The following is a 27,909-nucleotide window of genomic DNA, read 5'->3' on the forward strand; positions in this document are numbered from 1 at the left end:
GAGAGAGAGAGAGAGAGAGAGAGAGAGAGAGAGAGATCCGCCGGGGATATAACCGCATCTTCGCCCTGAGACAATCCCAAAGACGGAACAGTTCTGGAAAATCGGTTTCACGTCGAAAGGGGCCCTCGAGTCCGTATGGCTGCGCCACTTCCTTTGCGGCGGCAGCGGCTGCTACACTTCTTTTTGGAGCCCATTGGAACGAAACACTGTCACAGGCTTGCTGCCTGTCAGACCGCAAAACGGTCCTGCAGTATTGACGGAGCAATGTCACAGTGCAGCAGCTGGCGCCCTTTGCGTCGCTGAGGTTATCCGCAGGATGCAATGGCCATGGGTGTTCCGTCCTCCTTTCTCGGCTTGTCGGCCCTAAGCTCGTCACGGAGTTTCGTCCGTGGCATGTCCCATTCCGCAAAGACGGAAGACCGGACAGCTAGAGAGAAACCTGGCGACTTCAGACACGGCGCTGCCCCAAAGCTCAACATCAGCATAAATGGCCAGGGTACAACATCTCTCTGGTTGGGCCTGATTTGCCTCCCCTCCAGGGGGTGAAGGGGAGCTATCTCCTGGCTGGAGCACCGCAGAATGATTTAGGGAGCCCTCGCTTGCTGCCCAAACTTGCGACAGCGACCAGGAAGACAGGTATCCGGCATTACCAGTGGACTGTTCCCCTCTTCCCTCCACCGTACCTTTTCCATGCTGCTACACGCTCGAGCAGCGCGAGCAGGGCAAACCGTGCGCGGCGCAAAGCAGGAGATCTCCTCACGGCCACGCTCAACTGTATGCTCGAGGAGATGTGACCAGAGATCAACCCCGCAACGCTGTGCTCTTGGGCAGGGATTGCAACATTCGCCGCCTTGTGGAACACGGCCCGTGTCCCTAATTCGGTCAGGGACCAGTACAGACAAGAAAAGGCAAAGGCATGAACGCCATCTACTAGCTGGCACGATTGATGGGGCATGGAAGTACAACTGTGAGGCTTGCAGTCCTGTGTAGCAATGTAAACTACCACAAGTGATCTGAAGCCACTCAGACCGCGCTGGAGCGACAATTGCCAGGCCAAATGTTGACAATGGCCTATAACCCAGCAGGATCAGGAGAAAAGACAGATGAGCATGTGGGAAAGCATTTTTGTTGGCCGACTCTAGGCGGTGAATCTACTTTTGTCTATAGTACAGCGTCAACCACCAAAAAAAATCAAGATGGCAACTATTTACAGCAAAGCCTGCCAAGTACATGTCATATCAGTAGTCTACAAGAAGTTGATGCCGACGCCAACCTGCAGTCCCTTGCGGCCTTCCTCGCCTCTCCTCAGAACAAGCGGTAGACTGAAGTTGAGCTCAAACCGGGCCACAGGGTGTGCATACACGAGGCCGACACCGGCGGCCAAGGTAGGGAGACCCGTCATTATGTCCTTTGTCGCATTGGTGATGCCCTTGGAGACGGTCGAGGCGCTCATGACCTGTGACGAGCCAGAATCCTTGGACGACTTGGATTTGGACTTGAGAGCGACCGAGCGCCCACCGTTCGCAAACAGTTGTATCCGGAAAGGAGAGTCTGCGCCGACACGTGGCAGTGGTACCAGCATGTTGACGCTTCCAGCGGCATAGACGTCGCCACCGAGCGCATCGCCTCCGTCTCGGGGTCCGAGGCCGCCAAGAGAGAATCCACGCACGTCTGTTGGTCCGCCCAGTGCGAAGCGGTCATTGATACGACTGGGAAGTGCGCCGTTCAGACCGTAGGAAAGTGGCAGAGGGTACAGCATGCCAGCCTTGAACCCGGCTCCAATAGAAACGCCAGAGAACCCCTTTACCCCCGGGATCGGCACAGGCACGGCACCACCAAGCTCGACCTCACTCTTGGAGAAGGCAACGTCACCACCAAGAGGACCCCAGCCGGCGAGTTCTGATACAGTCTTGACCAAATATCCACTTTGAGGAAGCATGGCGTTGCCCCTGCGATCTCTCGTGAAAATGTACGAGAGGGCGTTCTTGACGGAATCTCCGGCATCAGCACGCACGCTGGGGCTTGCATTGGCACTGAGTCCAGTAAGCTGCCTCCACGAGCCTGCAAAGCCGACCTGGTGCTGGTCGCCCAGCGGGCTCAGCCAGTTGAGCTTGATGCCGGCACCTTTCAACACTTCTTCGTGGCTGGCCCATGGTTTTTGTGTAGCGCTAGCTAGTCCCTCCAGGCTGATTCGCATGTTGGGGTTGCTCTGCACCGGTGCCGCCAGCTCCGCGCTGTAGGCCGACCGAGTTCTGGTGCCGGCGGCCGCGTTGAGAGTCAGCGTCTCCGCGCCACCAAGGATGTTTCGCCACAGCAATGAACCGTAGGCCGAGCCTTCGGTGTTTCCGAGATCGGTTCCTGTCTTGAGGAGGAAGCGTGACTTCTCGCGGACGGCCAGCGAGACCTCGAGATCAGTAGGCGTGGTTGATGGGTCGACTTGGGAGGGTTGTGACAGGTGCACCATGATGTTGGGATGGAATATGTCTACACAGAATTCCCACTATTAGTGCATACTCATGCTCCTTGCCTCGGGGGGAGGTCATACCAAACTTTTGCAGCTTCTGGACAGCTTCGCCGACTTGCTCGAGCATTGTGGCCATGGTGAAATCGGCCTGGCGGCTGCCGGTCACAATCGGCTCGAAGATGGGGTCGAGAAAGTCCTTTCTTGTATTTTTGGCGCCATGGATCTGTACGGAGGATATGGTCACGGGGAGAGTTTGGTTGGACGAGAGCTGGGCGAGATATCTTAGTCGGCTGGTCGACCTTCAAATTCTAGAAGCTGGCGCGGGCGGAACTTACTATGTTGGCGAGACGTTGCTCGGACGAGGCCTCGGGCCCAGGGGATGGGGAACGATGCTCGACAGCTGACTTTTCTCTGCGGAGCATGTTTTCAAAGAGCTATCAAGAGGCACAGAATTCAGTACTGTTGTTCCTGCTGCTGCTGAAGCGATGCTTGGGCTGGGGAGTGGTGGCGGGGCTCACGTCGTCGCCTCCGGTAGAGGCATTGCTCGCCATGGTGGACACGCGAGCTACCAGGAGCTCACAGCAGTGACGGGGCAGGCTGGTCTGGAGGTTTTCTGGCAATGGTCGCCAAGGGCTGGTTTGGGAGCCTGGTGCGCAAGAATGACGATTTGGACGCAGACACCGCTCAAACAGCTTGTGGTGAAGCTGGGCGGCAGCGATCGGAAACAACCGCCAACTCGGGCTGGAGCTTTGCCATGGACGGAGCTAGAGCTACGTCGGCGAGTCTGGTCTTGGCGCCCTTTATCTGGGCCTCCCTTGTCGGTCGGGGCCCACCTTCACCTTGCGGCCCAAGGGACCAAGTGGGCCTCAGCCTAAGGTACTTGGATGATGTCCACGGGTAGTTGAAGGGACCATGCCCAGGTGTACCTGATGGGTATGTGGCTGACTTTTGGTCCAGATTGTGGCGCACGCTGACGCTCATGTGGCGCATGGGGACCGTTTGTCAATCTGCATTCTGCTTTATATCGGAGATGGGCATCTCGTGATTAGGAACAAGTGGTCTCCAAAGCGCGGTCTACTGAAGTATCATATTGTATATTTCTAAACATCTGCAGCACCCCAGTCGTCATTTGAGGTACCCTTCTGTGCAACGATACATCAACCGCAACTGCAGTCCTGAAGCCCACATCAGATCCTCGCAGCCAATCAGCATCGGCAGCTTGTACCAACGCTAGCGCGAGCCTCGCAGACCAGCCCAGCCCTGGGAGCCCACGGTCGCCTCTCGCTCTGCGCCCCATTCCCAGCCAGGGTCGTCATCAGTCACTCATCCGGCGTGCATGCGACGCTCCCAACCTTGGCCGAATCCAACCTCCGGAACACACCTTTAGACATCACCGCTGCTCGCACACGACCAAATTCCACCAGCGGATCCCGCCGCATCGTCCTGGCTTTCGCTGCGTCCGTCTACAGTCGCTTCAGTCGCACAACAGCCCGACATCCACTACTTCATCTCGACAACCCTTTTCGAACCACACACAACCACTCGTCATCTCCGAACCCATCGATCGCAGACCTCACGCAAGCCCTGGCCTTTGGTGCCGTGGTGCCGCCTGTCCTCCGTTACCTCCTGCAGAGTTCTGAGACATCGCCCGTTCAGTCACCACGATGGCTAGCAAGGCTGCTCACAAGCGTGTACGTACCTCCCGCAGCTACTCATGATTCACCTGTCGGTGGTTCGGATGACCACAACGCCCACGGCTTGGGGCTTCGGTGCTGGATTGCAAGACTTCCCATGCTAACCACTTCTTCTCAGTTGACGCGCGAGTACAAGGCAATTACCGAGAACCCGCCGCCGTACATTCAAGCTCACCCCTCAGACTCCAACATCCTTGAGTAAGCAGAACCCGAATTGCAAACAAAGTGCAGGATGCGGTGCTAACTTTGGCTGGCCTCAAGATGGCATTATATAATCACAGGACCTGAGAACACCCCTTACCACAACGGCCAATACTGGGGAACGCTGGTTTTCCCTCCCAACTACCCGTTCGCTCCGCCCGCCATCCGCATGCATACCCCATCCGGTCGCTTTCAGCAATCGACGCGGCTGTGCTTGTCCATCTCCGACTTCCACCCGAAATCGTTCAACCCAGCTTGGGAGGTGTCGACCATCCTCATTGGACTCTTGTCATTCATGACATCGGAGGAGATGACAACAGGCTCAATATCAAACACTGCGGCCGAGCGGCGGTTCCTGGCTGCGCGCTCGCGATGGTGGAACTCGACCGGCGGCGGCTCACACCTGAAGAACCCCCAGGCTAAGGGCAACGTCAAGGCCGGAGACGGTGGCGCGAAGTTCAAGTCCGAATGGCCAGAGGTAGACAAGGAGAACTGGGACTGGATGAAGGAGAACAAGATCGACCCCGCGAATGGGGCTCGGATGGGAGGTTCGCCTTGCGCTCCGCAACTAGCGGTACCCGCAAGCAGTGGCGCGCAGACACAGGCAGTCGTAGACGCGGTGGTCCAGAGGCGAGATGCTGGTGCTGGTTGGGTGAGTCGCAATCGGCTCCTCCTATTTGGAGGCGCCATCTTCGTGTACGTCATGATTGCAAGACTTCTTGGAGATGGTGAACGGGCGTGATGGCCGCATAGCGCCGGTTCGTCCAGGAGCCCGTTGGGCCCTTCGCGTCATATTTTTCTTGATAACGGGCTGGAGCTGGAGCGCATGTGCTTCGTCCTAGCTGTTCAGCCGTACATAGACCTTCTTCTGGCTGGCTTGCCTGTAGTTAGCGTTTCGTCCCTCCACGATGGTGCGATTTAAAGTATTGATGCCATGGTAAACAATCCCAATTGTCTTATATCGAGTGCTCCCATCTTGTATGTCCCGGCGTTTGTTCGTGAAGCAGGCTGTCTTTGTCACCTGGTAAGCGTAGGCTTGACGAATGCTCGCCGTTGTGCCGGCGCGGCCGCGCAGGAACACACGACCGGTTTGCACCGCAGATCCCGAAGCAGGTTGGCGCTGTTCAAATGACCAACTGCTTGGTAGGCACACGCAATACTGTCCGTCCGAGAGTAGGCATGCACGTCGCTTGCAAACCCACCGCGCCTTCCTCTCGTCCATCGTGCAACGACCAAACGAGCTCCTTCTTTCTTTCTCCCTGACCACCCACACCACTCCTGGGCGTTCTGCACAACCCTCGCCACTCAGCAAACTTCAGTCTGGGTGTTTCTGGCAGCTAGCCGAATGAACCTTTCTCGTGTACTCATCACTTCAAAAACTGAACGACTCCAACTGTTCGACCATCCACCTTCCTCGTTCACGGCACACAGCCCGTTAATACTGCCACTCCTTCCGCTTCGGGCCACATTCACCAGTGCCTCCCAGTGTTTAAGACTTGTCTTTCTGTCTACCGCATCCCGTGCGTCGTTTATGGTGCTCTATTTATGAGGTACGTACCTGAGGCTGCCACCAAATTGTCGCCCAACGGTTGACTTCACATCTCCTTCACCTACGCTTCACAACCAACGAAAATCAGAGAGGTCCTAATGTCTTCCACAGTATCCCCACACCATTGTAGTCTCGTCTGAGCAGCAACTTCGTCACGACATCGCCCTACGTCTCTCGTCAGGCAACGACAAAAGTCGCATTGCGATCGCGCAGTAATACAATGACGGGCACGCAGGTTACTATTTCCGATGGCTCTCAGGCGCAGAAAGCCAGCAAAACTGCGAGCAAGAAGAAGTCTGGTCACAATGAGTCGTCGCCGGGGGTTTCACTTTCCATTCCCTCTGTCAAGTCGGGATTCGTGTCCTCAAACAGCCCAATCCGCACAGAACAGGCAGCGGATGCGAACTTCTCGGCACTCCACGGCAGCAAACAGTCGTACAACTCTGGAGACATGATTCATGTTGTCGTTGGTGGAGCAGAGATCGTGGCTTCCAGCTCTGCCATGATGCTGGCTTCGCCTGTTTGGGGTGCAATGCTGGCGGACAGCTTCAAGCTTACGGAAAGGCAGACTGGGTTAACAATAATCAAGCTTGATGGGGACGCCAAGGCAATCACTCTGCTCCTCGACATTGTCCACTATCGCTTCGCAGAGGTCCCCAGTACTACGAGTTTGTCAGAGCTCTATCAGCTCTCGCTCACGATAGCTCAGTACAAGTGCGAACCATTGATCCACCCATGGGCTCGTACTTGGCTTGGGCTTCTCAACCTGAACTCGGCAAATTTCGTATCCGAGAAGGACTCCCATAAGGCGCTATGGATTGCCTACACCCTCGGCGACGAAGAATTGTACAAGACCATGCTGAAGACACTGATTCTGAGCCTCAGCCGCAACTCAGATGGTGACCTTTCCATCGAAGCAAGTATCAAGTTGACGGATATGGTGCTTCCCGTTGCACTACTTGGTAAGAAGCCCCATCAGATGAGCTTTCTGCGTGGGAACAAGACACTAACATGTGGAGCAGACATCATCTGCGAGACCAGAATGGTGCTACTCGACACGCTTCTCACAGGGATCTCAAAGGCCATCAACCCAGACTCCGCTATCGAGATCTGCCGTGTTGGCAAGGATGAAGACCAGTGTGAAGCCATCGTCATAGGCTCGGTCATGAAGCAGCTCAGGCGCCACAAGCTGTTCCCAGAACTCCCCAAGGCTGTTGACTACAAAGGCAGCGTCCAAGCGCTTGCTGCCACAATCAAGTCCATCAAGTCGCTTACCTTTGTTGGCCAGAACCCCGTGCCGCATCAGAGCCACGACGGTTGCAAGCTCGGTCTGGATGACATGGCTGACAGCGTTCTGGCAGAGCTTCCGCTTGTCATTACCGACGAGCACCAGGAGCATTTGTATTTGCAGGGACGGAAGTCTGGCATCATCACAGCACCCCAGACTGCCGAGGTCAAGCCTGCAGTCCAGCAACAGGTGGAGCATGAAGGCCTAATTAGCACTGTCCACTCCAGCCCATGCGCGTCCGAGCGCGAGACTTCTCCATCGAAGCCAGCGGAGAGTGTTGAAGAGGCGTCCATCGTTCGCTCGGCAGTCGTGAACGATGACGTTGTGGCGGACACTAACAAGACAAGTGAGTTTCCGGCCTGGTAAGCCATACGGCGCAGCGTGTATGGAATGTCTCTGCGCGCTTCGAAGGGACTGAGCGACAGGATTGGCCATGAACAATGGACCATCCGCGAGTTGAATGGGGAAAGCATGTGTTTGCGTGTAAGATGTACTGTAAGAAGCGAAGGATGCCGGGCGTACGCAACCCTTCTTGAAAGGGAGCACGTTTGCATCAATGTGTGAGAACGTGCAACTAGGAGCGATTGCCTCTTGCGTTAGGCACAAACTGTAATGTAGTCGAGAAAGCAGCAAAACATGCAGCCTGTGGAAAGCAGATTCTCGCCCCTGTGCTGCTTCAACTGTGCAAGTTCAATGCATGTACCAAGCCAATAGTGGACATTGAGGCATGAGGCTGGATGTGGATGCCGCCGAGTGGAGTTCGGTCCGCACATGGCATGATTCGTCCCTTAGACGCCGCATCAGTTGTTCCCACCTGGTTAATGTTGCGGTGAACACTGCCAGACTTTACGATGAAGAGAAACTGTGCGGACCATGTCAAGAAGTCGCGTGACCCCCATCACCGTGGTGCCAACTTATCCAGCATGTTTGACCGCCTCACAAATACCTTGTTTCGTCATTATCGCACGAACATGTAGGCAGGGTTCTCTTCCATGTGACCCACGGGACTCGTCCTTGTCCCTGCACCTCTGTCTGTCCGTGGTCAACGGCGCTGCACCTACAAGGATTAAAAGGTCGAGGCGGTGGCCTGGTGGGGACTCTTTCTGGGGGCCGGGTGTGCGGAGGAGTGCTGACAAGAATCGGGCCAAGCTGCCGCCGCCGCCCTCCGAGGGCTGTTCTCGTCCACGTGGGGTTGCTGCCTTAGGTACTTTCTAAAGGGGAAAGAGAGGTCCAGATTTACGCCAGTATGGCCTGCGTGAGTGGAGTGGCAGTGACCACTGGTTGCTTTGTGCTGATCGACTACTTTCAGCTAGACGCACGTTGTGATGCATACCGTCTTGAGAGGCGTCATAATGGCGGCACTCCATGGCAAGACTTGACAGAAAGGGAGCGTAGGCATATCCGCATCCTTGGAGGCAGCGCAACTACCGAGACACGGCTCACGCAGAAATCGCTCATCGCGGTGTAGCAGGGGTTTGGGTTTCCTTCTCTACGGCGTCATATCGAGCATGAAGCAGAGCGGCTGGGGAGCCAATACAGGAGCAGCACCAGGATCCAGCTGCATGGGTGGCGGACATGGGGGTGGTTATCTCTTTTCAATTTAGGAAAGCCGGGCTGCAGTCCCTCGTGGCTCAGGCAGGCTTCCGATGCATGGAAGACGTACGTCGGTGCCTGTGAGGAGTCTCCCTGTGAGGAGTCATCGAGGCGTGGAAGGACGAGGATCCTTGGGCCAATGTATGCCCACTGCTTTAGGCGCGCTTAGAGGGCCGAGGGCGGCTGGGGGAGGCCGTCGATGGATGTCGTTGGTGTGAGCCAGGGCCCCGGGAGCGGTGGAGTGGGCCCTTGGCGATCCGCCACGCAAGTGATTGGCCTGCCGGCCACCAAAGTCGACCAATCCGGTATTTCAGAGGCCATGCAGTCTGCTGATTGGGCCTGCATCCCTGCAGCCTCTCTTGCGGTCCGCCGCGCACGACAACCCACTGGTTCGGCCTCGGGTTGGTGAGGCAGAGTCACGCTGCCGGGGCGCCATGTTGTTGGTTGCTGTGATATGACGATGACCGCAAAGGCAATGCAGTCGCCGTGCTGCCATTGGCAATGGCAAGGATCGCCAGTCCAGCCTCTGACCCTCCCCCGATGCTCCGGCAACCCTAGCCAAATCGGCGTAGATTCTGTCGTTCACCCTCCCTATTTCGTCAGCTTCTGTGCCTCTGCCGTCCCCAAATGCATGCCACATGACTCTTCCTGGCACGTCCTGCTATCTCCGGAGCCATCTCGGAAGCTATCTCGCACCCCCGATCCATGTCATGTCGGCCTAGCGGCTGTACCTGATATTCCCTTTCCCCCCCGCGCGCTCCCCGGGTCTAAGCTCGAGGGTCCGGTCTTGTTCTTCCCTCAATCGCAAACCCCTTTCTAACTAACAACGACGACTACACCGTCCGGAGACGTGTCCGGGTACATCGTGGGATCCTGAGGCGATATCGTCCATCCCCTCTCGACACCACACCTCGAAGCAAGTCGTCTTGCCGAAACTGATGAACTGCGACATATGCCGAGTTGCGACTGCTCGCTCATACGCGGATCGCAATCACAATGATGAACACTGGCTATGAGCTCGCTTGCGCCATGTGGGCCATGACGGCCCTCTCCCTCTCTCTCGTGGCCCTCAGGCTCTACACCCGAATCGTGGTTGTCAAGTTCGTCGGCGCCGAGGACTACATGTATGCCTGCACAGGGGTGAGTGACCCCCAGACTAGGCCATCGCCAGGCCGAACTGTTCTCATCGTTTGTTACTCGTTGCTGACTGCAAAGCTTCGTGTTACTTTAGGTCTTCTTGTTGTGTTTCACAATTGGTATCCAGATGTCTGTTCGCCATGGTCTAGGACAGGACTTTTGGAAATTATCCTTGGACGACTCGTCACAGGCCATCTTCTGGTCCTATGTTGCCAATAGCTTTGCTATCATTGGCAATGCCATGGCAAAGCTTTCGATGGGTCTCTTTCTGCTCCGGGTTGTCCAGGTTACTTGGCACAAGGTCGCGCTTTGGATGGCAGTCATCATCACGACCGCCACTTCGATCGCTCTCACCGTCATGCTCTGGAATCAGACAACACCGGTCAAAGCAAGTTGGGATGTTCTCAGGACGCCCGGGATCTGGCGGGTCAATATCCAGCCGACTAGTGTGGGCTTAGGAGGTGAGAACTTCCGGGCGACCGCCAAACATCTTCAGCCACTTGTGGTTGCTAACGTCATTTCACAGTCTGGTCCAGCATATGCGACTTCTTCTTCGCGATATTTCCTTGGCTCTTCATATGGTCCTTGCGCATGTCCCGTAGGGAAAAGATCATGCTCGCGGGTGGCATGAGCGTTGGAGTTGTGTAAGCTAACCTCGTCCCCCCCCCCCGAATAACTCATCGTGGCGGTTCTTACTGATGGTTCTCTAACTTGATCGGCAGTGCTGGTGCTTGCGGTATCACAAGAACGGTTGTCTTATCTCGCCTGAATGTTTTCAACTATACGCGTAAGTCAACACGGCCTTTTGAATATGTTCGGTGTCGGCTTCGTTGATATTGACCTCATGACGTGATGCAGTCAACTTTGTGCCGTATTTTGCTTGGGCTGCGGCCGAGATTGCCGTGGCTATGGTGTGCATCGGCGTGCCAACATTGAGACCGCTGTATCTCAAGACACGCGGTTTGACGATAGGTAGTGGCTACGGCCGCCACCAGAGTCGTGCAAGCAGCACATTGCCTCAGTTTGAGATTGTCGAGAAGGAACCGAAGCACAAGCGGATCGTGAGCGGCAGTATCAGCAGTCCGGTTCTGTTGTCGACCACCAATCTTGCCACAAACTTCATGGCGCCCATCCACTCTAATATCCAGCCAAACAAGATTGGATCGCCACCGCGTCTCTCTGAGTCATCCATTGCGCCAAGTTGGCCGGCGCCTACGAGGCTCTCGAGCTCTCCGAGAGCCAGCATTGACCACGTACAGTCGAGAATCTCAGACGAGTCCAGAGACCACGTCGTTATTGCAAGGGAGCACCCTCAGACACCATCATCAGCATATGGCCAGTGGGTGCTGCCAAGGTTGCCTCCAAGGAGTGACAGTCTACGCAGCCACGTGGCGCGGCCGCCCACGGCCAGTAGCCTCCAAAGCGCCGGTGAGGGCGTCATTTGGGTTCGCAATGAGGTAGTAGTCGAGAAAGATATGGCGCCGGAGTGGCCTTTGAGGTAATGTCCCGGCTGGCCAGGGGCGGAGACGAGGAGGTTGTGTAGGCAAAATTTCTAGACCTGGTTCCAGGTAGAAGCCAAGGGAGCGATCCCGACTGCACTAATACCGGAGGCAATAATGCCACCAAAGGACAAAAGGGAGTTACGAGATACCCCGCCAGCCATCCTGGCGATAGGAGAGTTTGGAGGTTAGACTCAGGCCGGTGTCCTTGGAAGAACACAGATGGGCCATGCTGACGCAAGTCGCCACAGTTTTTCCAACTTTCTTTTTTCTTTCTTGACAGTAATGAGACTCGTGCAGATGATAACCGCGCGTGAAGCAAACAGTGTCAATCTGACGGCGACAGCGGAAACAAACGCTTGCTGACAGTCGGGTGGAGGCGATGTAGTGAGATGCAGCGGACCGAGGCGGGCGCAGGTGCAGGTGGTGCCTGGCCGTGCGGCCCGCCAGGTGGCAGCCGCGCATCCGGCGCGTGTCGATCCCAGCAGCTCTGGGGAGCTGCAGCCTGCAATGCCTGTTGGGAAATCTCTGACGCGGGCTCGGCCACGGGCCTGAACTGCCAACGCTCAACGCCTGCCTGGGGCGTCAAGTACAGCTGCCAATTGACAGCTCAGGCACACGTGCTTTCCCACGGACGAGAACCCGGAGCCGATCGCTCATGCCGGCAGTGGCAGGGCTTGGTGCTCAGTTCTAGCCTTGAGGTACGTACTCTGCGTGGCAGGGGCCCAGGTCCAGCCGTCGACAAATCTTTGCGGCTCTTTGAGCTTCCACCCCGTCCAAAATTCAATCGCGGCCCTCACCCCACATTTCCAGCTCGCCGGCCTCCATCCACAGCTGCCCACCCGCATCGGCCCAACTCTCCCCAAGCTTCCGCAGCTTCGCCCGCCCGTCGAGCCGCAGACCGACAGCAGCCACGACGACGGCATCGGCTACGACCCTCTTCCTCTCGACCCTTGGCCGCCGGCAGCCACGGGCACCGCTCGCCTCCTCGTCGACAGCGCCAGATCACGTCCCACGACCTGCCGCCATTCCGTCTCTCTCGACACGCAAACACCCATCTGCCACCATCGAGCGACCACGACCAACCCTTCGTCAACTGGGCCCCTCCATCCCGGCGCCCTCACCACTCCGCCAGCTCGACTCCTTCCTGCGCACAGCCGTCCCTGTACTATCACCACTCGCGCCGAGCGACAGCTGACTTGCCTGTGGCATGCCTTCAGCATCCCCAACGACATCGCCGTTCCTTGGCTGAAGCGCGCTTCGCTTACTCCTGGTACACCTACCGTCGTCACGATCATACGCACGCCAGTCCCTGCAGGCAAACCGGTCGAGCTACCATCTCACTCGGGCCCTCCCACCGCCTGTTCCTAGCGGCTAGCACAGATGCTGGACCTGCCAACTGGAGCTTCATCACTCTCCCGGTCCTCTGTTGCATCCTTCATCACCACCCGCTCACGATCCGAACTCTGCCCACCATGGCTCCTGCGAAGGCGCCTCTTGCGAAGGCTGCGTCGAGCCACACCAAGACTCCATCACTCAGCTCGCGGTCCGTGGTGCCTGCCATTCCTCTTGCGATGATGCCCAAGAAGACGAACAAAACTTCCAGTCCTGCAACTGCCAATGCCGCCTCAGCCACCTCGCTTGATGCTGCTTTGATTGACCGGAAACCCAGCGCCCCAGCCAAAACCTCACGGACACGGTCTCCAACCAAATCGCGAGCCAATGGCGTCAATGGAACGAACTTAGCAAGTGAGGAATCCGGCAAGCTTCATGTCCCGGAGGGATCCGGCACCGTACCCTACCAGGATGGCAGCCAAGTCAACGGAGCAGGCAAAACACCATCAGAAGATGCAACGCCACAGCCAACCCCGCAAGTGTCTACACCTCGGGACACTCGGGCTTTGGCCGACGGTTCTGCTCTCAACAATGGCGAAGCGCCGAAGCCTTCTTCGTCTCAAGGTAAGCATCGCAATCTCTACTACACAGACAATTCGTGATCAATCCAGGTCGCTGACTTGAGTTACCTCGAGCCAGATCGTACTGCCAGTACTTTACGACAAGTGACGAGCGCGCCTCCGAACGGCCGATATCCGACTGTCGAGGCAGCATATTCTCTGGAACATGCTGCTGTTGGATCTTCGACCTCAACCACGCATACGATTGATCCTGAGATTCCCAACTTTCGTCAAATGCATCACTCGCGCCTAAGCAACGGAGGTGATATCATGTTTGGAGGCTTTCCGGGCTCACACACCCCCTCTCCTGTTCCCTTGCCCTTGGGGTCAGCTGGGTTTGCTCCCCCGCCGCATCCGCCCATGAATGGCGGAGTGCCTCCGGTCTACCGTGGACCAGAACACGGCCATTCAAGCTCCATCCACAGTGGCCCTTCAGTACCTGTTCGACCTGACAGTATACCTGGCGCAGCTACACTGGACGGCTATGGCCAGGTTCAGGTGCCCATGCCGCAAGCTCACGGCGAGACGTTCAGCTCCAATGCCGCGCGCTACGCTCCGCCAACACCCCTGAGTTACCACGGATCACACAATTCTGTTGACACCATGAACAATGTTGAGGTGGGCGCTCCATTTGTGCCAGCTCCTGGTTTGCCACGTGCGGCAGCGAACCAGTCAATTGCGCCGCATCACCCAGTGCCACCATTTCCACCGTTCATGTTGCCAAATATGTACAGCGACAGGTCTCTTGTTGCGGAAGATCAGTTGGTGGGAAGCATTGACTACTTTCGCGCTCAGTTTGGTAACACTGAGATGTCTGATTGCATAGTTGAACTTACTTACGCTGACGGGCGCCACCCTCCGGTCAAGCTTCCGGGTCACAAGATCATCATTTGCCGCAGCCCCCCACTGAAGCGACAGGTGATGATGGCGCTTCGCCACTCTTCGGCACCCAGCGTCATCACCATCCCCACGGAAGACAAGTTCATGCGCTCTGACGCCTGGTGGATGGCTGTACAGCGATTGTACCTCCACCCACTTCTCGATCTGCCACCATTGAGTGGAACTGCCCAGAACGGTGACTTCGCTGGGGATCATGGAGATCGCTTCGAGTTCTGCTTGGGGTATGCGGCAGCGGGTCATCTTCTCAAGCTCCACGATGTTTTGCTTCGTGGAGTGCAGATGGCGTCTGGTCTGCTCAACTGGAACACCGTCGAGATCGCGCTAGCATTTGTCCTCCAGAACACCCGCCAGCGCCACACGGATTACAATCCTGAACCAGATGGCTCGCATCGATCTTTCGTCGAGGTAGAATATGGCTATGGCCCGGAGACACGGATTCTCATGGACGCCATCATCAGTTTCCTGGTAGCCGCGTTTCCGCCGAACTTTGAGCTCGACACGACCGTGTCTGACCCGACGTCTTATGCGCGAATTCCTCAGCTCCCTAGTCTATCCACAATCAGCTCGCCAGTCGACAACAACGCTCCAGCAATTGCGCGAGGCTCGAATGCTCAGCATCGGTCTAAGCCGTCTCGTCTTGGTAACATCAAATTTGGGGATTTGCCTTCTACGGAGACTCGTGAAGTGCAGAGTTCGCACTCTCAGCCTCCTCCATCCTCGTCGATACTTTCGCGTATCTTGCTCAACATTCCATTCGACGAGCTCCGTGCAGTGCTTTCTTATGGCCACAACGGCAATGGCAGTTGGAAGAGTGCTCAGAGCCGTGCACGCGCGATTCCGAGCGTTGTTGCCGCCAGGGAGGCGAGACGTCTGCGAGCCCTTGAATTCATCCGGAGCGGGTCATTTCCTGAAGCCAGACCGATCCAGGAGCGTTTGTCAGCCAATCGTCGTTACGCAATCGTCGAGCCTTGGGACGTACTCAACTGGACCGAGCTGCCTACCGTCAATGAAAGCAACGAACCAGTTAGTCTTGCACGCAACTGGCAGCCGACCTTTTCCACTGGTGTGCAGTCTGGACAACTCCCTATATCCAAGGTCGCCCAGTCCATGGTATAGGAGTATCTGCTGTTTGCGTCACACGACAGCACTAGTCGCCACGTATGGAACAGCGTAGGACACCGTCGCAAGGCGCACTGCGGGAGTGGTACACGTTTGCGCACTTCGCAGGCTTTGGGTTCTTCTTTTCTTCGCTGTTTGCCGGTTTAGGGTTGGCTTGGTATCGTTTTCTGCGGCATTGCGATAGGTGTTCATATTTTGCGGGACTGTTTCAGTATTTGGATTCCCCAAATTGGCCGGGTACTATCGGATCGTATCGACGCTGCTTGTGCCGAGCTTCCGTGGACGCCATTCCATATTTATATCCACAAAAGAGTTGTGTACAATATTCATAAAAATCGGAGAGAAAGGGGTGGTCGGGTAGGCTCTGGACAAAGGCCGGGTAATGCATCTAGGCGACACCAAGTCGCGGGTCAAGGGTGTTTGCGGTTAACAAAACGTCAAATAGCATGGGCATGCATGCACATGCTATTCGACGACCTAGCGTGCTTCCGTTTCATCGCTGTGCCGTCACGTCTCAATAAAAATTGTACACCTTCACTTTTGTCCTGCGTGATATTCTGTCCCCAGCGAGGCCGGCTGGAGGTTTGCAGCCTTGACGCTCATCCACCAATCACAGGTAATTGTGGGTTCGTCCATTTTTAATAGTGCAGGCCGTCTCGTGCCTCTCAGTGGGCTTCACTTTCCCTCGGGCATCGTCGACACCCACACTTCCGACACGCGGTGAATCTAGCAGCCCGCAAGGCAGAAGGATACAACCCTGCGCACACGATGTCTGACGCGAATGCCACCACGCCACGGGTATTTATTGCCCGCCACGGTAAGCCTATCAATCTTCCACTCGGGCGGTGTGTCTTCGCGCCAGTTCAAAGCTGCAACGCAAGTGCCCGGACTCTTTGACTTTATGACAAAGGCGGCACGACGACGCCGACGGATTTGCAAGCCCTTGTTTGTCGTCCTTCTGCTTTCGCTCTCCGGTCAATTGTCCACACAAGACCCCTCCATTATGAGTCCCGATCCCCAGACTTACTGACACCAAATCTTCTCACGATCGGGACGAGCGTCATAGGAGAGACGGAGTGGACTATATCCGGCCAGTGCACGGGCAACACGGCAGACATCCCCCTTACTGCTCGAGGCGAGGACCAAGTCCGGGCCACGGCAGCCCTGCTCGTGGGGGCGGGAAAGCTGATCGACCCGGCGAGGCTGGCGCGGGTGTTTTGCAGTCCCAGACAGAGGGCCGTGCGGACCATGGAGCTGCTCCTGGGTGAGGAGGATGCTGCTGCTGCTCGGGCCAGCGCGAGCAAGGGTGATCGGACTGAACATGCCAGCAGGGTCGTGCTCACCGAGGACATCCGCGAGTGGGACTATGGCGCTTACGAGGGGCTGCGACCAGGTGAGATTGCGGAGCGAAGGCGCAGCCAGGGTAAGGGCAAGTGGGATATCTGGGTCGATGGATGCGAGGATGGAGAGTGAGTTTCTGCGTCGAGCTGTTGTCGGTTTGGGGTCTCCCCCCGCGTCCTGAAGCGAGGAAAGCTGACTGTGTCCTGGATCACAGGAGGCCCGACCAGGTGGAAGCCCGTTTAGACCGCCTTATCGCCGAGATCAAGGCGATCCAGGCTCCGGTGATACATGGTGGGCCAGCCCCTGATGTGTTGATTGTAAGTCACCCACAGAGCACGTGTCCCGGATCGCATTCTCATTATCGGAATATCACGGCTGGGATTGGGCCCCTGGCAGTGTGTGTATGCTGACATGGAGGTCTGCCAAAGGTGGCCCATGGCCATATCCTGCGAGCTTTTGTCAAACGGTGGCTGCGGTTCCCAATGAACTTTGCCTTTGCGCAGATGATGGAACCCGGGGCCATTGGCATTCTAAGCTATGCCCACCATAACATTGAAGAGCCGGCTCTCCTGGTTGGGATGGGGTTTCCAGCAAGTTCTTGAGCTATTGTGATACCACATTGCTGCGCAAGGCTTGAGCTGGCAACCTATACACCAATTCAAATGGGGCGGGGGTATAGTCGGCCGCGGTCAGACGGTCCGCAGGGCTGCATCCGCTCGAGTGGATGCGCTATCTATATGCAAATGCACATATCATTATCTCTGGCTGTGTTGCGAGTCCTCTGTTCCTCAAACGGTTTCGCAAAATCGTGCCGTCAATGGGAAGCAGCGGTCGGCACTGAGTAGAGGGCAGGCATTAAGTCAGGCATGTTCTCGCACACGTCTTGGTTCCAAACACACAAGTTCTTCGGAGTCGCCTCAGTGGGATATCTCATCCGTGTATGCCACACTGGTCAGCATCGTCCACCTCACCCTGTATTGTCAGCAGATCCGAGGCGCCACCAAACCTGCGCTGCGACAGTCTGTATTGGGTCGCCAGTGGCACCCTGCGCTTCTTACCTATGGTGGCAGTACTATTGGAACTGGCCAACCACGACTCCGCTGATGAAGCAGCGCTCCGAGGCGATCCGGCCAATGACTAATCGTCGTGGAATGACACCGAAAACTGGTTAGACCCAAAGACTCGATGTAGTGGAACTCTGTTGTGTCTGGCGCGCCGGGCTTACGGCGCTCTATGACTGAGCTGACCCCAGCAGGGAGGCCAGTTGAGATTTCGCGTGCGCAGAACGAGCAACTTTGGAACTGCTTGGTTGCTTAGCAAATTGGCAGGTTTTGTTTCTTTGTGGCGCCGCTTCGGCCCGGACCCTGTCCGTCGGTGACACGCGTGAAGTGCACAGCATCATTGCCCCGTGCCACCTCCAGTATACTCTCGCCACCACCACTGACTACCAGCAGCCACTTCGCACTACACTAGTGGTCCCACCACCCCCGGCCAGGCAGTTGGCGCGTCGTGGCCCGTAAGCAAGTATCACAAGCCGGCAGTTTCGCCCCAGGCGTCCTGAAATAGAGACGCGCCAGGCATCAAGGTCGGACCTGTTTCTGGTTGGCGTGCCAGGCAAGACTTGTACCCCAGGTTGACGGGGACGCCCATCCCACGTCGTTGCTGCCGGTTGGCATTCGTGTCTTGACCTTACAAATCACTCTGTTATACCTAGGGGCCAGGGAAGAGTCCAGGGGTGGCGATGTACTGCCAGGCCGGAGACATCGGACTCCGTGTGGAGAGTCGTCTCAAGAGTGGAGTGGTTGTCACAGGAGCCCGATATACGTACATAAGTACTTTGTTTATCCGGAAGGGTCCAGCTTGCAGCCCGAGGTATCGCCGCCCATCTAGCCCGTAAATACGGGCACGCTTAAGCAGGGCAAAGGCTTGACTTGCTGACATGAAGCCACACCCATCCCATCCGCTGGTGCCGGCCGGCCAATGGCCTTGGACCTGCGACAACCCCAGGAGCCAAAACCGTCAGCACTTAACTCCGTTGGTCGCCGGCCGTCGCGGCCCCGGACCGCCAACCGCACCAGACCCGCGATTAAGAGGGGCCAAAAATTGGCCGCAACAGCATGCCCTTGGACGCGGGTCTAAAACAGGGCACTTTTACTGGGAGGAGCTCGGGATTGTCGTTGCTGCGGAACCGTCCGGTTCGTTTAGGGCTGACCGCATTACGTAGCTCATGGTCAGAGTCTCACCGCAACAGAGGGGCCTAGCCATATAAGTCACAGCTAAGTGCTCGCAACCGCCTTGCTCTTTTTTTTGGCTGTAGTTTTCGTGTAGACTCTAGGCATTCGAAAATCTTGCCCAGCATTTCAGTCCCCACGAGAACATACTATAGCCGGTCCAAGGAGCGTCATCGGCAGACAAATTACTATAGCCATCCATCATGAGTGGTCAACCCTGGCACCAGCAGCCCGACCTGCACACCTATGCTCCGCACCGGTCGACTCTTCTCTCACATCCCGGAAATCTCCAGCAGGCGCTTAAGGATGCCCAAGCAGACCCGGGCAAGGCCCTCTTTGGCGTGGCCCAGGGCATACCCAGTGTGTTTGTCACAAAGGTATGCCTCATGAGCCAGACATGCACAATCCCGAACTCCAAAAACACTGACCACAACGCCTTGTGTGCCCGTCTTATAGGTCATCGCCTCTGCCAAGCCAGATTTCATCTGGATAGATGTGGAACACGGCATCTGGAACCGCCTGGCCCTCTACGAGTGAGTCAGGACGACTTGCCTCAAAGCGCTGTTGCTTTCACTGCCCCCGGCATCCTCGGGCCCATCAGATGGTGTTTTGGCAGAATGGAACCAACTAATCAAAAAACAGTGCCATCCAAGCCGCCCAACACCACTCCGAGGGCAAGACCCTCGTCCTCGTCCGCGTGCCCAAGCATGACGAGATCAGCTTGACCACCGCACTGGACGCCGGCGCGGCTGGCATTGTGATCCCGCACTGCGAGAGCGCCGACGAGGTGAGGAAGATGGTCAAGGAGATGTACTTCCGTGAGTGCTCCCCCCCCCCTTTTCCCCCGCCTGGACGGTTTCAGAGCTTTGGCCCGGAGAGTGTGCCCTTTCATCCATGACTGACAGAAGCCGTTTTTTTCTCTTGCCATGCTCAGCACCCATCGGCGCCCGCTCCTTCAGCCCCTGGACTTTCGCGCCGGGAGTCAATGACCAGTCGCTTTACCCCGGGGACTCGTTCAACACCAAGACAGCCAACAACCACGTCGTCCTGATCCCGCAGATCGAATCGGTCAAGGGCGTCGAGAACGCAGACGAGATTGCCAGCGTCGAGCATGTCGGCGGGCTCATGTTCGGTCCCGGAGATTTCATGGCCGATGCCGGGGTCCCCCTCACCTTGGAGGGTCCCCCGCACCCTGTATTGATTGATGCCATGACCAAGTTCGCCATGGCTGGTGCTAAGGCGGGCGTGCCGCTCTTCGGGTATGTTCCTAGGTCCCTTTCGACGTGTTTTTTTTTCGTGTTTTGGAGTGGTGGTGCACGAGCTGACTGTCGATGTGTCTGTGAATAGTGCCGCCCAAAAGCCTGGCCAGATCCCCATGTTGCTCGAACAAGGATACCGCCTCATCGCCGTAGCCTTTGACGTATGGGCCCTTGCAGGCCTCATAGCCGGGAAGCTCAAGGAAGGTCGTGAGGACGCTGCTGAGATGTCGGCCAAGTTGAAGGCCGCCGGCAATGGTGATGCTGCGACCAGTGGCGAGGAGAAGGAGGTCGCCCTGAACGGCAAGGCTTGAGCTCACAGAATGAGCTGCGCTCGATGACCGACGCTGCTGTCGAATAAAGTAGATGTTTCTCTCATCGTGCTGAATATTAGAGCCATAGAGATGTCTTTCTTTTGCCATCAAGTCATGAATGCCAAAGCGTGGTTCTGATACAACATCATATACAGAGACTGTCTGCTGCAAAAACAAATGATATCGAACCTCTTCACACCACGCCAGTAAGAGTGCACGAACTGCACCCTCCATCGAAACGCGAAACCTGAACGCCTAGCATGAGATGATAATAACAACGAGGCCGCAAAACCCACCAAAAATAGAGCATCAGGCTTGCCTAGTCGTCCTTGGAACGATCTCCATCTTTCTCGTCCTCTTCATCCTCGAAACCCCAATCTCGGTAGTCGGTGCCCTGGAGCCAACTCACCCCCTTGCGCCAAGACGCCTCACGGATGGCTGCAGCATCTCGTTCGTAGACAGCTCCCGTGACGGCTAAAGCAAGGACGAAAACCCACACGTCGCCTCCACGCATGGCTTTCCACCACCGACGCTTGACACCAACCTTCCACAAAGAGTCGACACTGGCACGGGCTGTGTACATGAACATGCCGTGGCCGCTCTTGCGCTCGATAAAGGCCCAGAGGCCGGCGAGGAAGCCACCCAGGAAAAACCGTTGCGTGGCGAAGAAGTTGCGTGGGAACCAGTTCTGGAAGAAGCAGATGCTAGCCCAGAATGTTGATAGTGAGCCAGTGACAAATGTGGACATGCGTAGAGACTTTGCGAGCAGCTTGTTGATCAGGTATAGCGGCGAGTTGTACAACAGCTTGAACTTTGGCAGCATCATCAGCGAGTAGAACAACAGGACGACACGGCCGATGCGAGGCAGTGTCTGTGCCCAGAAGGTAAGTGTCGTGCGCGCACATGACGGATCCGAGGGGTGCAGCGTGGCACAACTGAGCGAGGTAATGAGGGGATGCGCTTGGGCCGTGAGCGGTGCGAGTGCCACAAGCGAAGCAGGGAGTGTCTGCTGACCGGGAAACATGGCAGGAGACACGAACGAGCTGCAGGATGGGTCAGTGAGACAAGGACGGCAAGTGTTTCGAGAAACAGGGAGAAAATGCTTACGGCCATTTGAGCTTGGCCATTTCTGCGAGGTTGTCTGCAACCCCGGCTGGGTCCAGCCACTGCATGCTAGCAGGCAGGTTTGCGGGAGCCTCGTGCAGATATGTGGAACTGCCCTTGAATAGCAGGGCCAGAAGGGGCGCCGGCGCGCAGTCGCGATCAAAGATGGCGGCATGGAGTAACTGGCCAAAGGCCAGTGGCTGCAGCATCCAGCTCCCCCACCACCAAGGCCGCTCATTCTTGATGAGACCCTTGCCACCAGCGCGGGCTCTGAAACCCCAGATGGTGCCGTCGCCTTCCAGCATGTTCCAGCCGAACTCCAGTGCTCTGAAGATTGTGTAAATGGCAACCGACAAGCGGAACTGGCTCGATGGGTAGACACCGAGCGCCAGGCCCGCCAGACTGGCACCGACAGCGGGGGCGATTGGCGAGGTGAGCGCTTGCGCCGTGCGCGGGTTCCGCTGCCTGAATGGCATGGCTGACGGGTCGAGGAGGTGGGCACGCAAGCGGCTAAGGAAGCGGAACAGCAGGCGATAGAGCAGCAAAATTGTCGAGAGAGACAAGGACAAGCGCATTGTTGCCGATCTATAGAATGGCTCCTTGGATTTTGAGGCCACAGCACTGCGAAGTAGATGTCAGTCTACGAGAAACGGCGCCTTCTGAGGCAACCCTCCATGCTCACGTACCTCTGTCCTCCTTTGATGCGAGCCATCAGGACTTCGTAGGCCTTCATGCCGACATTGGTGACGATGAAGACGCGTAGGGCATGCCGAACCGCGCGGGCGTTGTAGGTGTCACCCGCGGCCGTCGGCTCACCTGCCTTTGGCCTGGCTCCCTTGGACTTGTCGGAGCCCCTCGGCTGGGGTAGGTCGTGGGACGCCTCACTCGAGGAGCGGCGTCCAGAGCTGCCGTCCATGTATTTCTCCATTGCGGTAGGGGATGGGACCTTGCGACGCAGCACGCGGGAACGCGAGAGGACAAACTTGTGCAGCTTCTCATATTCGCGCGAGGTGATTGTGTAGCGCAGGGCGTTGCGCAGGATCGGGTCGGCGGCAGGGGAGGGCTTCGACTTTGAGCCTGCCCGTGGCCTGGAGAAGCTGTCCGAAGACGACAGATTGCCAGGACCACTCGCTGACGGGGCAGCCATGACGGTGGTGGTGGTGGTGGTGGTGATGTTCAGGAGGAGCGCGTGGTCGACATGGATGGCGCAAACGAAGTCGGCTGCGGCCTGCGGCGGGATCACTGGAGGCGCAGGATCAGGGGATTAGACGCGACAGCCTCGAACGCAAGGGCAGCATCGAAGAGGCCTGGCGATGTTGCTGGCGATGGCGACGGGCGACGGACGACTGGAGGCGGCAGTGGTTGCCGCGTGTGGGGGTGGGCGGGCAGGCGCGATGAGATAAGACGGGAGTCGAAGCTGACGAGCGGGCGTGCTTGGGCGAGGAATGGCCTGGCCTGGCTGACGCATTGGGAGCCAGCAGGCCAGAAACAGCAAGTTCCTCGGCTGGCCGCCCGCTTAGGAGCCCGGCGGCCGGCACTGCATCGCGACCAGGCTCGCACATGCCAGCCAGCTCCGCATCCCTGCCCGTCCAATCTCCGGCCCACCATCCATAAAGCAAGGCAAAGCACTGACGGGCTGATCGCCCTTCCGTCTCATGCTCGCCTGCTCTCCAGAGCTTTGCTCTCTGCACAGGCATCCTCTTGTGGGCGTGCATCTCACTTTCCACCTTCGCCCTGCACCTCTACGAGGAAAGGGGGGTCTTCTTCGCACCGAGGGCTGGCACGGCAGCATCCTCGTTGCTCCCTGCCTTACGCAGTAAGGTACCCTGCCTTGTTCATGCGACTGGCCCGCTGGTGTCTTCCCCAGCTTCCACTCTGGAGCCGGCCCAGGATCTCGGGTGGGGCACAAACACACTTTTTTGGCTCCATCACGGCCACCCGCAATCTCCTTTCTCCAGAGCTCATCATGCAGCAGCACCCGCCTCTCTGGCATCCTCCGTAGCCTCGAGAGTCAATGGAGGTGTGCACATTGAGCCGTGGCCGTCTTTTGGAAGCATGTGAACAAGGCACAATTCTGCCTGGACGGGCTTGGCGAGTCATGCGATAGAGTGCTATACTACTACAGTGTCCAATAATTAGCCTATTCCCCAGCTTGAACCTCAATATCGGGCACATCCCATTTCTGTGGCGGTCTGGCGAACCCTCCGCAAGCCATCTCCGAGCATGCTCGGCGACCTCTGAACATACAGCCCTGGCTACAAGAGCAAGACTGCACGATCCTTTGCAATCCATGGGAGAGTCGCGCTGTATTATCAGACCTCAGGCGCAATTCGTCCAGGTGAAGAGCAGAGGGAAAAGTTGAACGCTCGGCTGAACCACGCTGGCAGACCTATTGCATGTCGCGCAGCCTGGAACCACGAAAAGAGCCCGCTTCTTAATGGAGCGTTCATTGTGCCATACGGATAAAACGTCACATTGCATCATTCGGGATAATTGGAGTGTTGAGAGGCATTGAGGGGCTGGTCGGGTGGTTATAGTCCGATGACAACCTTCGTGGACCTCACTCCTGCACAAGTATGTCCATTATGAGTGCATATCCATCCTTATGGTGTGATGGAGTAGCTGTGACGATAATTCTGCTGCATGTGTATATTGGGCTCATATTGGGTTTTGCCGGACGAGGTTTGAGAGGGCTCGGCGTGCGCATTATATAGCTCGCGTGTGTTCAATCAAGATAACAAACGATCTGCAGGGTGCATGGAACACTGTCTTCCATTTATCGGGGCTTGTCGCGCCATTATAAAGGGCGAAATCGTCGTCGTCGTTCGTATCCCTTCACCCGTGAGGCTTAATGCGAAACTTAGGATGCACCCCTTCTGCCAGGAAGCCACAAAGGCAAACATTATATCAACAGAAGAATGCGCCAGACTAGAACGGTGGAGCCATTCAGGTCAAGGCACAACTCAGAACAGCAGACATGAGAGCCACCAACCTGTCACCAATACTGTATTGTACGAGCACCGAAGAGTCGCCGCCAGCGTATCGCAAGCCTGACGAATTGCCCACACATTGGCCCAGCAGTACGTGCTGTGGTCTTACTTGCCCCTGTTTGATACTTTATACAAGTCTCTTCATCTGGGCGTCCATAAGTTTGTCCGAAAAAAGATGGCGCTAATCCTCTATACTAAGTAGATATGTGACAGGATAGCATGGCAGCACTTGATCAATCTATTCGTCATTGTGGTTTGAAAGATCCTCGCGTGGGGCCTGATTTAGAGCAAGGACGCCTGTGACGTTCCGAGCCGGCACTGTATTTTTAGGTGACTTGTTCAATACTTCCCCAGCCAACCCGGGCCTACCGCGATATCTCAGTGCTCTGACTCGATAGGTATCAAGATGACTGTTCGAGAAGGAGGCTGGAGATATGACTGCATGATTCCAAATAGGCGTCCTCCTGGACGTATCAGGCTGCAATGAGGAGCTCCCTACAATATAGCCGTTCAGTCGAACACAGTGTGCGTGGCAACTCACGCCGCTCCATGGGCAGCGCGATACAGATGTTCTTTGCGTCTATGGGCAGCAGCTTCGCGTCCACCACGTTCATACAAAAGAAGTATCCGAAACATCCGACTGGTTTCTGGTGTGCGGTTGGAACGCAGTTGCTGTTGACCGGGCTTGTGGTGTTGATTACATGCCACTTTAGGCGGAATCGACTAGCCGATGAAGTCGGGCTGGTGTTTTAAGGCGATCTTAGTTACAGACACGAGTTGTAGTCGGAGAAGGGCTCGCATGGTCGAGAGCTTTTGCGGCCGAGTTGTTGTACTGAATGGTATTGTTGAGGCTAGCAGGTGAAGCTCTGCATGTTCTAGACGATATCACAACAATCGATCGATAGTTGTACGTGAACGAAGCCCAATATTCTTAAGTGTATCGTGTACGGGCGACGGAATTGAGTGCAAGTATAAAACATAACCGCAGGTGGCAGCTTACTACAAATGATAGGTAGCGAAGCGCACGAGTGTATAGGGAAAAGCTCGCGAGTGTAATGGAGAACGGAGGTGACCATAGACTGGCCACATCGGATTCGTATGCAGGCCGCAGATCCTGACTCGAGCAACTCGAGGAAGCATCTGCCAAAGCCGCGACACCAGCAGAACCCCAGAGTCCACGGCCAGAAAATCCTTATCGAGAATCATCTGACATTTGCCACGAAACCGACTGATCTCAAGCGCGTTTCAGGCCCGGATCGAATGCAATACCTCTCGAATGCCAGTTTGCACATGCGCCAAGAAATATTATGAGCTAGGTACGTAAACCGCCGGAGCTCCTAGGAGATTTTGGGCGCTGAGCACAGGACTTTGAAGAGCCTGCTTGGGGACCTCCGACAGAGCTCGGGAGCAGCCGCCTCCAAGCTCTCCCGGCAATCGCGAGCGGGAGGGGATGATGCAGCCACATCTTGAAGGTCCGAGGGGCTGCCCAGCTCAGAGTTATCAGCCGCATCGGAACGATAGCCCCGGCTCTTACTGCCGACTAGGTACTGGGAGGGTGAATCGTTGATCTCCTGCTGCGCATCGTACGATAGATTGGCCGCCCCCCCCTTTCCTCGCTTTCGGAGCCCGCCAGCATCCTCTTACAGCACAATAGTAAGTCGTGAGATACCATGTGATCAGGGGGACTACACAAGGCGCCTCGGGCATCATGATTACATGGTTGCTATGGAGCCAAACGCTAGTTTCAGGCCGATGCCATACTTCAGGATCGTTAAGCATTCCCGTTGGCGGAAGTTATCACTGACTGGATAGGCTGTTCTTGTAAAGTGCCCGCGAGATAGACTCTTGACAATGCCTATGGTGCCATGTTTCATGTCCAAGTTGACGCGTGGTATCGTTTCCCAGCGGGGGCCAAGTCGATATCGAACTTGCACCTCAGCGCGTGATGCGGTCTACGTCGGGAGACTGGCTGACCCTCGTGATTCGACATTCAGGGGGATCATCTACCATGCACGAGGGAGAAGTCACCGGTTAATGAGACATGGTGCGATCAGGCTCATGAAACTGCTATGCGATTTGTGAAGAGTCTGCGAAAATGTGGCGGTGGATTATAGCTGGCTTTGACTATCAACATGAGTCGTGATCTCTACGATGTGTGCAAGCTGGATGAATTCTTCTCGCACAAAGAATCGGGAATGGTGGATTTCGAGGCAGAAGCCAGAGTCTCTGACCTCCACGTATTGGGCTTGCAGGTTCACAGAATGAAGCTTTTCGCGGATTGTAGCTCGAAGCACGCCCGAGCACGCCTGTGTGCTATCGCAAGCCTACCTTGGAGAATGTGTGAAGCACGTGTCATTTGTGATTTGCTAGACACTGCAGCGAGTCGTGACCTCAACGTTGGGAACGTCATACTGATCTCGGCAAGCGCTCTCGGCACAACCCGAAGAATGCAAAGTCTTCCCCGGATGGTGCAGTCATCTCGTGTGTGGGGTCTGAAAGCTGTGAGACAGGCCTGTGTTGACTCATCTGGGAACAGCTCAACATGTTGCATTGAACGCTGGCCATCAACACCGACGGAGACCGTTAGTGGTCTGAAGATCCTCCGCAGAGCACCAGCGAGGTGTCGCAACTTGTGCGCATGTGTTGAGGAGCTCAGTGTGACAATTTTAGCCCAGTGATTGCTCATGCACCAATGACATTTTGAGACACGCCAAGGGTGCATCAGCGAGCACTTTAGAGGGGGGAATTGGGTGGTGCCATTTTCTGATGGATGTCGTCCGAGCCGGGTCTTCAGTGGCCGGCCGCTCCACGCATCGTCGAGATGAGGGCGCGTTAGGGAGGGTCGCCGGACAGCGACGGCCGGCCGAACGGGAGCCTTGCGAAGGAATATAGCGGAGGCTTTTCCGGCCCCTGCCGGCCAGCTGGAAGAGGAACGCAGTCCACCTGGAGTGATCTGAGCAGGCATGACCCTCCCAGTGTAACCTGGCCGCCATGGTGCCGTCGGAACCGCCAAACCATCTCGTTTCGCGGCAGGGCTGAGGCACCGAACACGCGGCCTGTCACTGGCCACTCTCGTGTCCACTGGGCAAGGGCAAAGACGAGACCGAAGGCTTAACATGGGTTACGATGAGCCGGCGGAGACCGACGTCGGGCAATGTCATTACACCGTGTGCCAGGAAGCCACGGTGCAGACTGTCCTTTGAACCAAAAGTCAAGATGGTTTGCATCCGGGACAAGTCGGGAGGTTAGTAGGCTGACGTACGGAACCAGATGT

The 27,909-nt window shown here is 56.5% G+C and overlaps 9 protein-coding genes across 9 annotated transcripts; 6 read left to right on the forward strand and 3 right to left on the reverse strand.

Moving 5' to 3' along the window:
* Window positions 1-1,246: 1,246 nt before the first annotated feature.
* B0I36DRAFT_371369 (surface antigen-domain-containing protein) lies at window positions 1,247-2,886 on the reverse strand (the record flags this gene model as incomplete). Its single annotated transcript, XM_046160007.1, has 3 exons — window positions 1,247-2,484; window positions 2,546-2,732; window positions 2,800-2,886. 3 exons carry the CDS (start codon window positions 2,884-2,886, stop codon window positions 1,247-1,249), a joined length of 1,512 nt encoding a protein of 503 aa, XP_046019004.1.
* A 917-nt stretch (window positions 2,887-3,803) lies between these two features.
* On the forward strand, window positions 3,804-5,332 carry B0I36DRAFT_311811 (ubiquitin-conjugating enzyme/RWD-like protein). Its single transcript, XM_046152418.1, has 3 exons — window positions 3,804-4,155; window positions 4,277-4,356; window positions 4,420-5,332. The coding sequence occupies exons 1-3, from the start codon at window positions 4,129-4,131 to the stop codon at window positions 5,099-5,101; spliced, it is 789 nt and encodes a 262-aa protein (XP_046019005.1). The 5' UTR covers window positions 3,804-4,128; the 3' UTR covers window positions 5,102-5,332.
* Window positions 5,333-6,128: 796 nt separating this feature from the next.
* On the forward strand, window positions 6,129-7,562 carry B0I36DRAFT_358178 (uncharacterized protein; the record flags this gene model as incomplete). The annotated part of the gene is made up of 2 exons (XM_046157923.1): window positions 6,129-6,870; window positions 6,931-7,562. 2 exons carry the CDS (start codon window positions 6,129-6,131, stop codon window positions 7,560-7,562), a joined length of 1,374 nt encoding a protein of 457 aa, XP_046019006.1.
* A 2,226-nt stretch (window positions 7,563-9,788) lies between these two features.
* On the forward strand, window positions 9,789-11,428 carry B0I36DRAFT_234103 (uncharacterized protein; the record flags this gene model as incomplete). The annotated part of the gene is made up of 5 exons (XM_046149274.1): window positions 9,789-9,929; window positions 10,021-10,387; window positions 10,453-10,570; window positions 10,649-10,713; window positions 10,785-11,428. The coding sequence occupies 5 exons, from the start codon at window positions 9,789-9,791 to the stop codon at window positions 11,426-11,428; spliced, it is 1,335 nt and encodes a 444-aa protein (XP_046019007.1).
* A 4,739-nt stretch (window positions 11,429-16,167) lies between these two features.
* B0I36DRAFT_371363 (phosphoglycerate mutase) lies at window positions 16,168-17,342 on the forward strand (the record flags this gene model as incomplete). Its single annotated transcript, XM_046160006.1, has 4 exons — window positions 16,168-16,216; window positions 16,466-16,868; window positions 16,955-17,057; window positions 17,169-17,342. The coding sequence occupies 4 exons, from the start codon at window positions 16,168-16,170 to the stop codon at window positions 17,340-17,342; spliced, it is 729 nt and encodes a 242-aa protein (XP_046019008.1).
* A 1,832-nt stretch (window positions 17,343-19,174) lies between these two features.
* B0I36DRAFT_216962 (Pyruvate/Phosphoenolpyruvate kinase-like domain-containing protein) lies at window positions 19,175-20,457 on the forward strand (the record flags this gene model as incomplete). Its single annotated transcript, XM_046148979.1, has 5 exons — window positions 19,175-19,348; window positions 19,428-19,504; window positions 19,614-19,789; window positions 19,906-20,230; window positions 20,319-20,457. Coding segments are annotated over 5 exons (891 nt in total), but the record flags the coding sequence as incomplete, so codon positions are not given.
* A 403-nt stretch (window positions 20,458-20,860) lies between these two features.
* On the reverse strand, window positions 20,861-22,792 carry B0I36DRAFT_358182 (uncharacterized protein; the record flags this gene model as incomplete). The annotated part of the gene is made up of 3 exons (XM_046157924.1): window positions 20,861-21,584; window positions 21,649-22,266; window positions 22,332-22,792. The coding sequence occupies 3 exons, from the start codon at window positions 22,790-22,792 to the stop codon at window positions 20,861-20,863; spliced, it is 1,803 nt and encodes a 600-aa protein (XP_046019010.1).
* A 521-nt stretch (window positions 22,793-23,313) lies between these two features.
* B0I36DRAFT_311828 (uncharacterized protein) lies at window positions 23,314-24,306 on the reverse strand. The gene has a single exon (XM_046152419.1). The coding sequence runs from the start codon at window positions 23,935-23,937 to the stop codon at window positions 23,455-23,457; it is 483 nt and encodes a 160-aa protein (XP_046019011.1). The 5' UTR covers window positions 23,938-24,306; the 3' UTR covers window positions 23,314-23,454.
* Window positions 24,307-26,280: 1,974 nt separating this feature from the next.
* Window positions 26,281-27,408, forward strand: B0I36DRAFT_427269 (uncharacterized protein). Its single transcript, XM_046162422.1, has one exon. The coding sequence runs from the start codon at window positions 26,768-26,770 to the stop codon at window positions 27,311-27,313; it is 546 nt and encodes a 181-aa protein (XP_046019012.1). The 5' UTR covers window positions 26,281-26,767; the 3' UTR covers window positions 27,314-27,408.
* The last annotated feature ends 501 nt before the right edge of the window (window positions 27,409-27,909 follow it).

The sequence above is a fragment of the Microdochium trichocladiopsis genome, assembly GCF_020744255.1.
Source record: "Microdochium trichocladiopsis strain MPI-CAGE-CH-0230 chromosome Unknown B0I36scaffold_1, whole genome shotgun sequence".
Lineage (NCBI taxonomy): Eukaryota > Fungi > Ascomycota > Sordariomycetes > Xylariales > Microdochiaceae > Microdochium > Microdochium trichocladiopsis.

Bases quoted from the DNA above. Each gene is read 5' to 3' on its own strand.
- B0I36DRAFT_311811 (XM_046152418.1), top strand. From the start codon at position 4,129: ATGGCTAGCAAGGCTGCTCACAAGCGT. The intron at 4,156-4,276 runs GTACGTACCTCC...ACTTCTTCTCAG, and splicing joins GCAAGGCTGCTCACAAGCGT to TTGACGCGCGAGTACAAGGC. The intron at 4,357-4,419 runs GTAAGCAGAACC...GCTGGCCTCAAG, and splicing joins TCAGACTCCAACATCCTTGA to ATGGCATTATATAATCACAG.
- B0I36DRAFT_311828 (XM_046152419.1), bottom strand. From the start codon at position 23,937: ATGGATTGCAAAGGATCGTGCAGTCTTGCTCTTGTAGCCAGGGCTGTA.
- B0I36DRAFT_427269 (XM_046162422.1), top strand. From the start codon at position 26,768: ATGAGTCGTGATCTCTACGATGTGTGCAAGCTGGATGAATTCTTCTCG.